Below are 13,674 nucleotides of genomic sequence, written 5' to 3' on the forward strand. Positions count from 1 at the left end.
TCTACTTCGACGGTGTTCGACTCTGTACAAATCTTTGTATTTAAAAAATAAATAAAAGGTCACTGGTGTGGTGTATAATGAAATCACATAAACAAAATATTCAATTAAGATCCGTTGGTGGGCCAGTATCATAGCTTCACGGGCCTTAAACCCAAAACAAGCATATATATGGGCCCATATATATTAATTCAAACAGATATGTAAAAAAAGGTGTATTAAACGTGGAGAAGGACGACTTCTCCTTGAAACTTATCGACTTTGGAGTGAAACATGTCGAGATTCTTGCTCAACCTCGATCCCTTCATCTCTAACTGCCCCAGCTTTCCCGCCACCGCCGTCACCCTCTCTCTGCACTCCCTGATCTCCTTCTCCCTCTTCCCCAGCTCCTCCCTCATCTCCTCCATCTCCCCCTTCCTCGCCTTCATATCCCTCTCGCACGCCTCCCTCTCCGCCTTCGCCGCCTCGTACTCCCCCGCGCACTCCACCGCCTCCCCCAGCTCCGCCACCGCCTTCTTCAGCCACGTCACCTCGATCTTCACCGACTCCATGTCCTTCACCACCGCCGCCATCTCCGCCACTCTCGTCTTCGTCAGATCCTTTAATCCAGACGTCCTCAGCTCCATCACCACGGCGGCTAGGGATTCGAGGTAGTAGGACCTCGTCACGTTGGACTGGAGCTTCGAGGAGGCGGCGATGTCTCCGTGCTTGGAGATGATCGCCTGGAGCGTTTCCGCCACGCTCGACTTCACTCTGTAGTTGGCCACGGATACGTAGGACTCGGAGATCATCGATTGGCTCTCTTCCTTGAGTCCTCGCATTTTGGCGATCTCCTGGATCGAGAAGCTCTGTGACTCGTCCGCTAGCTCCGGTGGCTCGTACTGCTTCTCTTGCTCGTAGGTTTCCGCCGCAATGATTTGGTAGTTGTGGTGAACAGGCTGCATATGTTTATTTATTAAGGTCCATAAGATCATAAAAACAATGGTGAAAGAGAGATAGAGAGAGAGAGAGAGAGATTCATACAGTGGTGTTGGCGGAGACTGGGATGGAACGAGTTGGGGTGCCAATTTCTGGGAAGAGGTAGGTGGAGTGGTTATCATCATCACTGGATGAATAGTATGCTCCTCCATGAAGTGGACTCCGAGGAGGGCTGTCCTGCCGCATAACGTAGCCATCTGGCTCATACATTGCTTCCATTTGCTCATCATTATGATTGTTGCTGCGACGGTCAGGCTGCGATTTATTTAAGAGAGCTGATTATTTATTGTCAAGAATATGTTTTATCACTAGAGAGAAGCTCAGGGCTTGAGAATGTTGTTGAGTACCGTTCTGTATTGTTGTGGTGGTGGCGAACGGGTCGCAGCTGGATGAAATGGGCTTGGTGGAGAGCTGTTTCGTGGTGTTACTTCGCCGTCTCGCTCATACACTTCCTCGGATTGCTGATTGTCAGGGTGGTTTCTACGACGATCAGGCTGTAAAATTATAATAACAAACTTTATTGTGTGTTTAAGTGAATCACTTTATCTGTTTCTGGAAAATAAGGCTGAGTTTTAGAGTACCGTTCTGTATGGTTGTGGTGGTGGTGGCGAACGCCTTGCAGTTGGATGAAAGGGGCTCGGTGGAGAGCTGGTTCGTGGTGTTACTTCGCCGTCTTGCTCGTCATCAGGGTGGTTTCTACGACGATCAGGCTGTTAGAATTAGAATAACAAACTTTATTGTCAGTTTTAACTGAATCACTTTATCTGTCTCTGGAAAATAAGGCTGAGTTTTATGGTACCGTTCTGTGTGATTGTGGTGGTGGTGATCGATTTGCTGCTGGATGAAAGGGGCTCGGTGGAGAGCTGTTTCGTGGTGTTACATCACCATCTCGCTCGTACAGGTCTTCAGATTGCTGACGATCAGGCTGCAATTAGAAAGAGACTTCTATGTCATGTCATGTATGTGACTCATTGTGTGTAGTCAAGAATGAGGAACAAGACTTACAGTTCTATATGGTGATGGAGAGCGGTTTCCGGCTTGACGAAATGGGCTCCCAGGAGCTCTGTTCTGAAACATGTTATTGGCCTCAGGCTCATACATTGCCTCGTAGTGGTCTGCATCGTGTTCTCTGTGGCGATCAGGCTGAAATCAAACATTAGAACCAATGCTTAGTGGCTGATTGGTATGAACATGGATCATAATAATCAACAGCGCTTTAGATTTTGAGTACCGTGTGGTATGGAGATGGAGAAGGGCTTTTGAATGGGTGAAAGGGGCTTGCATTGCTTCGGGTATCTGCCTCATACGTTCGATCCTGCTGTTCTCGGCTATACTCGCTTGACTTTCTACGACGTTCAGGCTGCAATACAAAGACCGTTTCATGTAAGTAATAATAAGACCATGTCCTCGAACCATCAAAGACCGAATTTATTATTTTGCTATATATCTAAACAACTCCAATTCAGAGAGGGTCAGAAGTACCGTGCGGTTTCCAGAGGGATGAAAGGGGCTTGAAGGAGCGTTAGTCTCTGGCTCATAACTCATCCTCTCCTTTCTTTCTCTACGTTCAGGCTGCAATAAAAAAAAGAAGGGACAAACTCATCTACAGATTCGAAAATTTTGTTTGGAGGCAAAGGAAACAGATAATAGGATCTTTTTATAGTAGAGTACCGTGCCATATCCGTACACAGGAGGCCTAGGGTGGGAGTTGGGGACGCGTTCAGACGCCGGTTGTTTCGGGTATGTTCTTTGTTCACGGGAGATAGGGAAATCATACTCTGTCTCGGCTCTTTTGTTGGAGAGATACGAAGGTGGCGGAGATCTACCAGCGGCGGGATGAGGAGGGGTCGCCGGATTGCTCTTGCTCGCACTTTTCTTCCCGAACAGTCCTGAAGAGACGTACCAAACAAAATAAAACTGGTCAACGTTTGGATTTAGCTTAGTCAACGGAAGTTATCAACATAAGAAGATACTTCTTGTAAGATAGGATTTGAGAAAATGATCCTTGTCTGTAACCAGATTTAAACATTTCTGGCGACTTTTTCCGGTGGTATTCATATCGGACAGAGTGCAAGTGTGAAGGGACTTTCCAGAGTTGGAAAAATTACCTGATCGTTTTCCATCTTTCTTTGAACTGAAGAAGTCCATATTGCACAAGATGGGGCTAAACTGGATCGGTAAATAAGTTGCCTGTAAAACCGGAAAATCAGATAACCATTTAACTGGTTATGTATGTAAGTATATACACGCCCGCGTTCATTACCTGGAATTTTTGAAGCAGGGAGCTGGGTTGTGAGCTGTTGTTGCCGGAGAGAGATGGCTTTTGGTTAGTTTCGTCTTTGCTACGTATTACTTCATATGATTTTATATAACGAGTCAGAGGAGCCTATAATGCTAATTGAAAGTCTACCATACTTATTCATCTGACTTTGACTATTACAAACGGACAAGATCGTAATCATTATTTAATTGCTTCCATCTAATCTTCTACCACTTGTTTTCTTTTCTTTGTTTCAAGTAGCCGCAGCCATGATTTACTTGGTCAATGGTACTCTGGTTCTGAAAAAAAATCTACTTTGAATATTTCTGACTACGTTATGATTGTTTTTTTCTGATTAGTGAGCCTATAGATGGGCTCATAAGTCATATGCAGTGCCCAATATAACCACCAATCACGAAATGGGCTAAAATTAAAGGAAATAAGACTAAATCCTCTTTTTTATCAACCAACCAGGATTGATAGGAAAAATGTTCGGTTACAAACAAACCAGAAGGATCAAGATGGGAAAGCTAATGCAGATACAAGTGTCATTCGGGATAAATGCATCAGCACACGTTCGTTGATTGTGTCTGTGGTGGTTTTGTCTTCAAGGGTGCTTCTCCTACTCGGCTACAAGGGCTTGGAGGAAAATGTATACAGGCCGTGTAGACTGTGGACATAATGTATACGTTGGCAAGGACGTGAACTGTCTGAAGCGTCTCTATGTGGTGATTTCGTGGCAGGCCGTGTGGACATAATGAATCCAGTTCAATGGTACGAGCATTTTCAGAGAATAGCGATGCAGTCATGCAGATCATGTGATCGAAGGAGGTCAATACCCGAGTGCGTCTCCACGCAAAAGTATGTGATGCTGCAACGGATTCTGGTTGGTGTTTAGGAGGAGCCAGGTCGCAGGAAGAGCTTAACCTGCAAATTTATCTTACAACCGTTCCTCTTCCAACTGAAACAAATCATGAGGACAAATACGTATGGGAAACGAACGGTACATCCTCTTTAACTTTCTCATCGGCTCTTACTTGGGAGGTGCTTAGGCCTCGCTCTCAAAAGAAAGATTGGGCAGATAAAATCTGGTTTAAAGGCGCTGTTCCAAAATTCTCTTTCACTATGTGGATTGCAACTCTTGACCGCCTTCCTACTAGAATGAGGCTAGCATCATGGGGCCTTCAAATGCCTACTTCTTGCTGCCTTTGCTCTGCCTCAGCTGAAACTAGGGACCACCTCCTGCTATCTTGCCCCTTCTCCTTTGAGATTTGGCGTCTCATCTACCAGCGACTTTCCCCTGCGACGCAGCAGCACCTCACTTGGGCGGAGCTCCTTTCATGGCTTCGAGGATCGCCAAAGGACCCGCAGACTACTCTCCGCAGGCTCGCCGCTCAGACAACTATATTCCATCTATGGAGGCAGCGTAACAATGTGCTTCATAACCAGATATCTATCTCTACGGATGGGGTTTTCAGGTTCATTGACCGAGATATTCGCAGCACCATCACAGCTAGGAGAGCCAACAAGCTCTTCAGCTCTTTAATGTCTCTTTGGTTGAGATAGATCACTCTATCTTCTCCCGTTTGTAGCTCTGCTTTGTTTTTAACCTTTTTTTGCCAAAGTGGAGTTTCTCTTAGATTTAATTTGTAAATCTGACTTTTTCATTAATATGAATATTAACAGTTTAGCAAAAAAGAAGGAGGACCGCAGAGTTGCCTAGGAAGCGTTAAAAGAGAATGTGAATACTGAATAGAGTTCACATTGTGACAAATAATGACTTCTACGTAAAAGGTAAAAAAAATATCTCCACGCGCGCGATGATAACCAATCCCACTCTCATCAAATGCGCACGAAGCTCGTTTAAGTCTGGAAGTCTATAACCCACAGATTTCAGCCCTTTTTGACATAATTTATTAGAAAGGGAACGACCTGAAGCGCGTTGACTGCCGTTTGCATAATGCCCTGTGAATAATAAACTTTTTTAATATTCAATAATACGAATAACTATTTCGATTTTCTTCAAATCTCACTTTTTTTTTTTCAAATCTCACTTCATCAACTTTTTAATTAATAAATTTTAGAAATGATCCGCACGTTGCATGGATTGAACTTAAATCAAATTATAACAAATTACTAGATTTTGACTCGCGCTTGAGAAACACGGATAACTTTTTGGTATTAAAAAATAATCAAGTTGCATCAATTTAGGAAAAATAATTAAGTTGCATCAATTTAGGAACAACCAAAATAACTAACTATATAATTATAAAAAAATAACTTTACATAAGATTTATTAGGTTTCTAATGAATAGGTCCAACAACTTTTTATAAGTAGATTTTTTTAAAAATCCTTCCCTTTTAATAGTATAGATTTTTAATGTTTTTAATTTAATTTAATTATAAATGTTTTAGCCAAAATCAATATTTTTAGTTCATTTAAATCAATATACGCTATTCATAAAAATTATAATATTTGGTTATGATATTTTAAATTATGTTTTATCTTAACTCGATTAATAACTAACTAATTTTTTTTTGAATTACAAAGAGTTTTTAAGTTTTACATTTCATCTACTTATGGCTATTTATAATCATTTCATCTTCTATATTTACCTTGTGCTAATATTACTTATCTATGATTTTTTAAATTCTATACTTACATATTCTAGTTTTATGAGTAACTCCTAAGTTTTAATTAATATATTAAAATTTCAAAAAAAATCAAAGCAAATTAATTGTCACTTTAATATGAGTGAGGACATTGGAAGATGGTTGGATAGTGAAGTTTGATCCTGAAGTGAAAGGTTGATTGAGAATGGTAGGATTTTGTGTGATTGATGGGAGCTATCTTCTGCAAGTAGGCCTCCCCTCCTCTCCTCTCTATTATTATATTTTCCTATTAACTAACTTTCCCTTTATTATCATCATTGTTATAATTTTTTCTCTTTAAATGATTTTTGTATGCCATATAAGTTCACATACACACCATCGCACAGTGATTCAAAATCTCTTCACTGAAGTTATGTTTTTGAAGAATGAAAGGATAGAAATACAAATATACTTGTGCTCTCGTCCCGTTTGTTGGCTAGGAATAGTTTGTTATCCATCTAGATGCAATGCAGCTACATCATAAATTGGGTCTTCCATTAAAACATTGATATCATGTAGCGAGCTCTTAGCTCACATTAAAATGTGTATTTTTTGGAACAATGACAAATGGTCACATATGTAAGCTAGACTGTAGAACAATGGCAGTTTATAAAATTATCATGGACTATTCATATTTTAGAAACAAATTCTAGTTTTCTTAGTAACATTCAAATAGTTTTGTTTACCTTTTTTAGCAGAAGTTTTAGTAGTTGCTTTTGTATTATTGATGACTACAAAAGTACAAATAACTAAAAAGAGTCGATGGGGTTGAGAGAGAATGGGCCAACTTGAGTGGTAACATACATTAGTATAAAATCAAATAAATGTTAGGTAAAGTGACATATCTCACTTTATCCCAATCAACTTCGTGTCTCAAAAATTATATAACTTTTTTATTTTAAATTTTGTTCATTCTTCAAGCCCAAGTCTATTTTCTATTTATATTTTCTCATGGTTCTTGGACCACCACTTTTATGGGCATTAGACGTTTGTAAAAGAAAACAAGAACAATGAAAGAGTCATGAATAAATATACATTACGAGTAATTTATATAAATAGTAATATTTACACTGACATAAGTGTTTGATTACAAAATACAAGGAATAAGATAAAGGTCTGAAACATTTTTATGCCGGCCAATAATGGTATATCTAATCTGATAAGAGTATGTAACTAGAATACATATTATTAGTGGTTAATTTGTTTATTAGAAAAAAACAATTAAGCCAAGGTGGATGGATACAATGTTTCAAATTTTTTTTTAAACATTTGTATCATAATCTATTCATGAAGCATGACCAAATATAAATGGAGATTACACTAGGAATTATCTACAGGCAAGCTATAGAGGATGACAAGTGCCGTCTGCTTGGCACAGAACCATGTAACAAGCAATGTAGTAGTAGTGGATGATTCTTGTCTTTTTTTTGAAGAAAAATATTCCATTTGACCCACTTGCAAGGCTTTGGATATGTAACATTTGTTTAATGGGTTAATTCAGGTTAGATTTTAGCTAAAAATGAGTGAATAAGGTAGAGCACCAATAAGTAAATATTAAAAACTCAACTATTGAGGTAATTTGCTACATGATTATTGCTCACTGTTTTGGTTGTTGTTCATTGACTCTCTCTCTCTCTAGAGTTGTGGAGCCCAAAGACGCTGGGGTGGGGGGGGGACCTTTGATGTGCTGGCTCCGACCTCGCCATCGTTGGTCTTTTATGGGTCTTGTCTGCTACACTCTAGTGAGAAGAAAGAGAGAGAGAGAGTGTGATTAAATAAAAAAAATATAAACTTTGTACCGTGTTGTAGCTTGTAGTAAGAAAAGAAGAGAACTGAATAACACTACTTTTAAAAAAACGGAGGATTTGGCCAGTACACGGTAGGAGGGATGGCGATTTCCAGATCTGATTGATCTCGACGGCGCTCCATTTTCAACACGTTCCCGACAGCTTATTCCCCGGCACAAGGGAGACTATCCACACTCCTTGTGGCCTCTTTGGATTCGCAGCAACGGAAGAGGAAGGTTACTGACGTATCCCCCACGAAACACACTATCATCTCTGATCGTATACGTCAACATACTCTTTGGTGTGTTTGACTGATCTCTACCATACGATCAAATTTCTTTCGGTGGTGCTTCTGATAAATCTTAGCCTTTGCTGGGATCTCAAGTGGTCATAATTCAATACTCAGTCCTTGCTGAGCCTCCGACCAAGCCGTAGAGACGGTATCATGGGATCATCGTTTCGTATGAAGTCGTCGCATCATGCGGATATCAAAGGCAAGGGGATCTTGTATGAAGATGATGATGCGCCAATAAAGTTGGTGGATCGAGATGATTCTTTTGTCATCAAGGAGCTTGGCTTGACCTTGATCGGGAAGGTTCCAAACCCGAAGAAGCAGAACGTCGAGAAGCTACTTCAGACGATGCCTGCACAATGGGGCCTGGCAGAGAGAATCACGGCTAATGACCTAGGAAACGGGAAGTTTTTGTTTAATTTTTCGAACGTGGAGGATCTTAACTACGTCATGGCGAAGGGGCCTTTCCATTATAACTTTTGTATGTTTGTGCTGGTTCGTTGGGAGCCAATCGTCCATGACGACTACCCGTGGATCATCCCTTTTTGGGTTCAGTTGATCGGGTTCCCTCTCCATCTGTGGACAGACACGAACCTCAAGAACATAGGTCGTCGAATTGGTCATGTTGATACTATTGAGCTTACGGAAGGACGTATGCTCATTGATGTTGACACACGACGGCCTTTGAAGTTTTTCCGAAAGGTTGAATATGAAGGAGATGAGGTCACGATAGAGATTAAGTATGATAAGCTCTTCAAGCATTGCAACATTTGTGGTCTGCTCTCACATGAGAAAGGGTATTGTCCCTCCATCGAGGTCACACAACCCTCACTGGAGCGATCAGATGTTTTCAATCGCGTGCAGTTACCTGTTCGACAAAGTGCTCGTGATACTCACCGTAATGACCGTAACTATCATCAGTCTTCGCTGATGAAAAGGGAGATGTATACTCGCAATTCGCAAGAGTATGAGGCCAGACCGGATCTGCGTAATAGGCTAGGCGAGAGTAACAACAACTACTCCCGTTCTTGGGGGACGGATCGAAGGGAAAGAGGTCACGCGGGTAGGATCATCAGGCGTAAAGATGAGTTCAAGAGGAGCGACAGGTATGGTGGTGGACGTGCTCGTACGGGGCCGTATGATCGCAATGACGGACGGTCGTGGCGGGTTAAACCAAAACTTAATAATGCAACAGATTCTGATCAGAATGGTAATGGAGTGGCTAACAAGAGGAATGAGATTGTTCCATATGAACATCTCTTAGGCGCGGGATCTCATGATCCGTTCAACTCTGGTGGTGATCTCTCGAGTCGGGAGGAAAATAAAGAGGACACATCTGGTACTAGGAAGCTGGCTAGTGCAATTGTCACTCCGTCGCGTGTGAGATCTTCAGAAAATGTGACAGTTCGGGGCAGGGTTGACGAAGTAGCAGATGCAAGGCTTCTCACGTTTTCTCCACAAGCAAAAGGCACCGTGGATGATCAGATTATCGGAGCCTTAAGTGACATGGACCTTGTCGATCAACAGGATAGCGGCTTAATGGATACGGATGCTAATGAGGATGATTTATTGGGCGATGAGCTCATGGAGATGGAAGGAGACGCGCTATTGAACGCTGAGCGTGATACTATTGATGAAAAAAAGAAGGCGAAGCACAAGAGACTCGGCATCAGGAGAAGTGCCCCGTTGGGTAGTTCAAGTCGTAAGTTTGAGATCCTCCGTCGGGGCTCTCCAAGTAAAAGAACAGCTCGGTCTGGTTCACTTGCATCAGAGAGAGTTGATAAGTCGGGCCGATACCGGTCAGGCACAAAAAAAGAGTCACACGGGTCCAAAGGTGATGGTTCGATGAGGTCCAAAACCTCATCCCACTGTTATCAATGAGGACACTCAGTTGGAACTGTCGAGGGATTGGAAACGACCTCACAGTTCGACGCCTTACGGAGATGTGTCGGAAGCATCACCCAGGACTTGTGTTTCTGTCTGAGACGAAGAACAGGAGGCCATTGTTGCAAAACATACAGGCCGACTTAGGATTTGATCATTTGTTTACCGTTGAGCCACTTGGTCTTAGCGGAGGTTTAGCTCTTTTGTTTATGGATGAATTTCAAGTTAATGTTTTATTTTCAAATAACAGAATGATTGACATTGAAGCAGTCATTGATGGAATAAAAGTCTTTATGACGTTTGTTTATGGAGACCCTGTTTTAGAACGTAGGGAACAAGTATGGGAACGTCTTACGCGTTTCTCAACCACACGAAATGGACCTTGGTTCATGATAGGTGATTTTAATGAGATAACGGATCACAGCGAAAAAGAGGGAGGGAGAAAGCGATCTGATAGCTCTTTCTTACCTTTCAAACAGATGTTAAGCCACTGTGGAATGCTGGAATTTCCATTTACGGGGAATAAGCTTTCATGGGTGGGGAAAAGATCAAGAGGAATAACTGTTAGATGCAGATTGGATAGAGCGGTGGGTAATGAGGATTGGCATGAAAAGTTCCCCCACACCGCGATTAAGTACCTTAGACTGTGGGGATTGGATCATCGTCCGATCCTTGCGGATATTATCGCAAAGCCAGTCAGGAAAAAGAAAAAATTTAAATTTGATAAGCGGTGGATGGATAATGAGGAACTAAGGAATGTCATTTTGGAGGGTTGGAAGTCAGAGGATTTGCCACCGGATGCGAATATAATGGAGCATATTGCTAGCTGTAGAAAAGCACTGAGTCAATGGAGGAGACAAAACAATGTGAATTCGGCAAAGCAAGTTGAGGAGCTAAAGGAGAAGGTGGAGGGGCTGTATTTGGATGATGATGCCACTACAGAGGAAATATCTGAAGCTCTGAAGGAACTATCTGCTGCTCTTAAGGCAGAAGAGATGTTTTGGAGACAGAAAAGTAGGGTTCTTTGGTTAAGAGAGGGCGATAGGAATTCAAAATATTTTCATGCGCTGGTGAAGCAAAGAAGAGCAAGGAATAGGATAACGCAACTCCTGGATAAGAATGGAAATATAGTGGAGGATGAGGAGGGGCTAGTAGCCATTGCTACTAGTTATTTTAGGCAAATATTTGAATCCTCAGACCCAGAGGATATAGCGGAGGCACTATCAGAGGTTCCAACAACGATCACAGGATCAATAAATGCCGACCTCACAGCCCCAGTAACTGAATGGGAGGTAAAATTAGCATTATTCGCTATGCATCCAGAAAAAGCCCCAGGACCAGATGGAATGACAGCTATCTTTTATCAAAAGTTCTGGGATATTGTCAAAGATGATTTAACTCGTATGGTTAATCAATTCCTTTTTGACGGAACAATGGCACAGGGCCTTAATGATACGAATATTTGTTTAATCCCTAAAACGACAAAGCCGAATGAGATGACAAAATTTAGACCTATTAGTCTATGTAATGTCGGCTACAAGATAATATCTAAGGTCTTATGCCAAAGATTGAAGAAAGTTCTCCCTCAGAGAATATCAGAGACCCAGTCAGCCTTCGTTGCTGGTAGACAGATCACGGATAATATCATGATAGCTCAGGAGATGTTCCATGCTCTGAGAACCAAGCCGGGAGGAAGGGTTAAACGGATGGCCATAAAGACAGATATGAGTAAAGCATATGATAGGATGGAATGGTCATTCATTGAAGCAGTCATGCGAAAGATGGGCTTTTCCGAGATGTGGATTGATTGGATCATGCGTTGCATTACTTCGGTCAAGTATAAAGTCCTCATGAATGGTGAACCAAGGGGAAACATAGTCCCAGGGAGAGGTTTACGACAAGGAGATCCTTTGTCTCCTTTCATATTTATTCTATGCACGGAAGCGCTCGTTAGCCTTCTTAATCAAGCAGAGAATCGAGGGAAGATAACAGGGATGAGAGCTGCTCGCGCTTGTCCCTCGGTATCCCACCTTCTCTTTGCTGATGATAGCCTTTTCTTCTGTAAGGCGGAGCCCCGTGAATGTGAAGAAGTTATGAAAGTAGTAAGGAAATATGAGAAAGCATCAGGTCAACGCATTAACTTTGACAAATCCTCATTACTCTTTGGTAAAAGGGTTCCAGCGAATGTTAGGCAGCAGATCAAGGACACTCTTGGTATACAAAATGAAGGTGGGATGGGCTCATATCTAGGAATCCCAGAGGATATTAGTGGCTCAAAGTGCAAATTATTTGCCTTCTTCAAGGAAAAGCTTCTACATAGAGTGAATGGCTGGACTGGTAGATGGTTATCTAAGGGTGGGAAGGAGGTTTTGATTAAATCGATACTGTTAGCTCTCCCGACCTATGTCATGTACAGCTTTCTGCTTCCGTTGGAGATATGTGAGAACCTAGCAAGTGCCATTGCACAGTTCTGGTGGAGCTCGAATCCTCCGAAAAGAGGAGTGCACTGGGCAAAATGGGAAAAGATGTGTGCGCCTAAAGAAGAGGGAGGAATTGGTTTCCGTATGATCCATGAATTTAATCTAGCTCTTCTAGCAAAGCAGCTATGGCGACTTGTGCAATTTCCGGATTCACTAGTAGCGAGAGTTCTCCGAGGAAGATATTACCGTCTCAGCTCGCCGTTGCGAATGGGTAATGTAAATACTCCATCCTATGTATGGACGAGTATATCTGCCGCGAGGAAGTTATTGCTTCTGGGAATTAGGAGTAAGGTGCACTCAGGGTATGAGATTAATGTGTGGGAAGATCCTTGGATCCCTACGATGCCAGCTAGGCCGGCGAGAGCCCGAGCTCCAGCAGTGAATCCTAAGATGCTTGTAAGCAGCCTTATTAATCCGGTTACCAAAAAGTGGGACACCCGACTACTGGAGAAATATGTAGCTCAAGAAGACATCCCGATGATTCAGAGTTTGGCCATTAGTCCTACTCATCGACGTGATACATTTTGCTGGAGCCACACAAAGACTGGACAATACACTGTCAAATCGGGATATTGGGTTGCGACAAACTTGATGAGAGAGGAAGAGGAGTTAGAAGTTCTACAGCCGAGCATCAAAAACTTCAAGCCTTTGCTTGGAAGGTGAACGCGCCACAAAAGATCCGCCATCTTATATGGCAACTAATATGTGGACAGATAGCCGTAACAAGAAATCTGGTACGACGCAACATGAGATGTGACAATTATTGCCCAAGATGTGGAGCGCCAGAAGAGACTGTCACTCATGCTATCTTTGAGTGTCCACCGGCCTTACAAGCATGGGAGTTATCATCAACACCATCGAGCTCTGAAATCTTTCCTGTATCGAGTATTTATGCTAATATGGACTTCCTCTTTTGGAGGAAGAATGATATTCTGGAACCAGAAGAGGACAGAGACCCTTATCCTTGGATAATTTGGTATATCTGGAAAGCTAGGAATGATAAGTTGTTTAGAGGCATAGACAGAGATCCATTGGAGCTAGTCAGGTATGCAGAGAGTGAGTGCCAAGCTTGGTACAATGCAAGAGACTCTGTGCCGGTTGTGACAAATGCACAGACTATTGAAGAACCACAAGTCTTATGCTTGGGGAATATCTGCATGGTGGATGGTTCATGGACTCCCACAGCTCAATTTAGTGGAATAGGATGGGTCTAGAAGGATGCAATGGGGAAGATACAACTCATGGGGTCAAGGAATTTACGTAGGAGGGAGACATCGTTACACTCGGAACTGGAAGCTTTAAAGTGGGCAATGGAGAGTATGATACAACACTCGACTTGTCAAG

At 42.2% G+C, this 13,674-nt stretch overlaps 1 protein-coding gene and 1 long non-coding RNA gene across 4 annotated transcripts; one reads left to right on the plus strand and one right to left on the minus strand.

Annotated features, from left to right (window-relative positions):
• Nucleotides 1-68: 68 nt before the first annotated feature.
• On the minus strand, nucleotides 69-3,368 carry LOC106361541 (pollen-specific leucine-rich repeat extensin-like protein 2). 3 transcript variants are annotated; one of them, XM_013801293.3, is made up of 11 exons: nucleotides 3,239-3,368; nucleotides 3,084-3,165; nucleotides 2,647-2,864; nucleotides 2,458-2,547; nucleotides 2,207-2,335; nucleotides 1,981-2,118; nucleotides 1,775-1,900; nucleotides 1,557-1,685; nucleotides 1,323-1,469; nucleotides 1,021-1,230; nucleotides 69-935 (listed from the first exon to the last, which is right to left on the minus strand). In XM_013801293.3, exons 2-11 carry the CDS (start codon nucleotides 3,121-3,123, stop codon nucleotides 216-218), a joined length of 1,947 nt encoding a protein of 648 aa, XP_013656747.2. In that variant the 5' UTR covers nucleotides 3,124-3,165; nucleotides 3,239-3,368; the 3' UTR covers nucleotides 69-215. The 3 variants fall into 3 exon arrangements, with proteins under 3 accessions (XP_013656747.2, XP_013656748.2, XP_013656749.2); XM_013801294.3 differs by lacking the exon at nucleotides 1,557-1,685; XM_013801295.3 differs by lacking the exon at nucleotides 1,323-1,469.
• Nucleotides 2,112-5,600, plus strand: LOC125577114. Its single transcript, XR_007315426.1, has 3 exons — nucleotides 2,112-2,358; nucleotides 2,547-4,066; nucleotides 4,941-5,600. It is a non-coding gene; the product is annotated as an uncharacterized LOC125577114 (long non-coding RNA).
• Nucleotides 5,601-13,674: the final 8,074 nt, after the last annotated feature.

The sequence above is a fragment of the Brassica napus genome, chromosome A8, assembly GCF_020379485.1.
Source record: "Brassica napus cultivar Da-Ae chromosome A8, Da-Ae, whole genome shotgun sequence".
In the NCBI taxonomy this organism is placed as follows: domain Eukaryota; kingdom Viridiplantae; phylum Streptophyta; class Magnoliopsida; order Brassicales; family Brassicaceae; genus Brassica; species Brassica napus.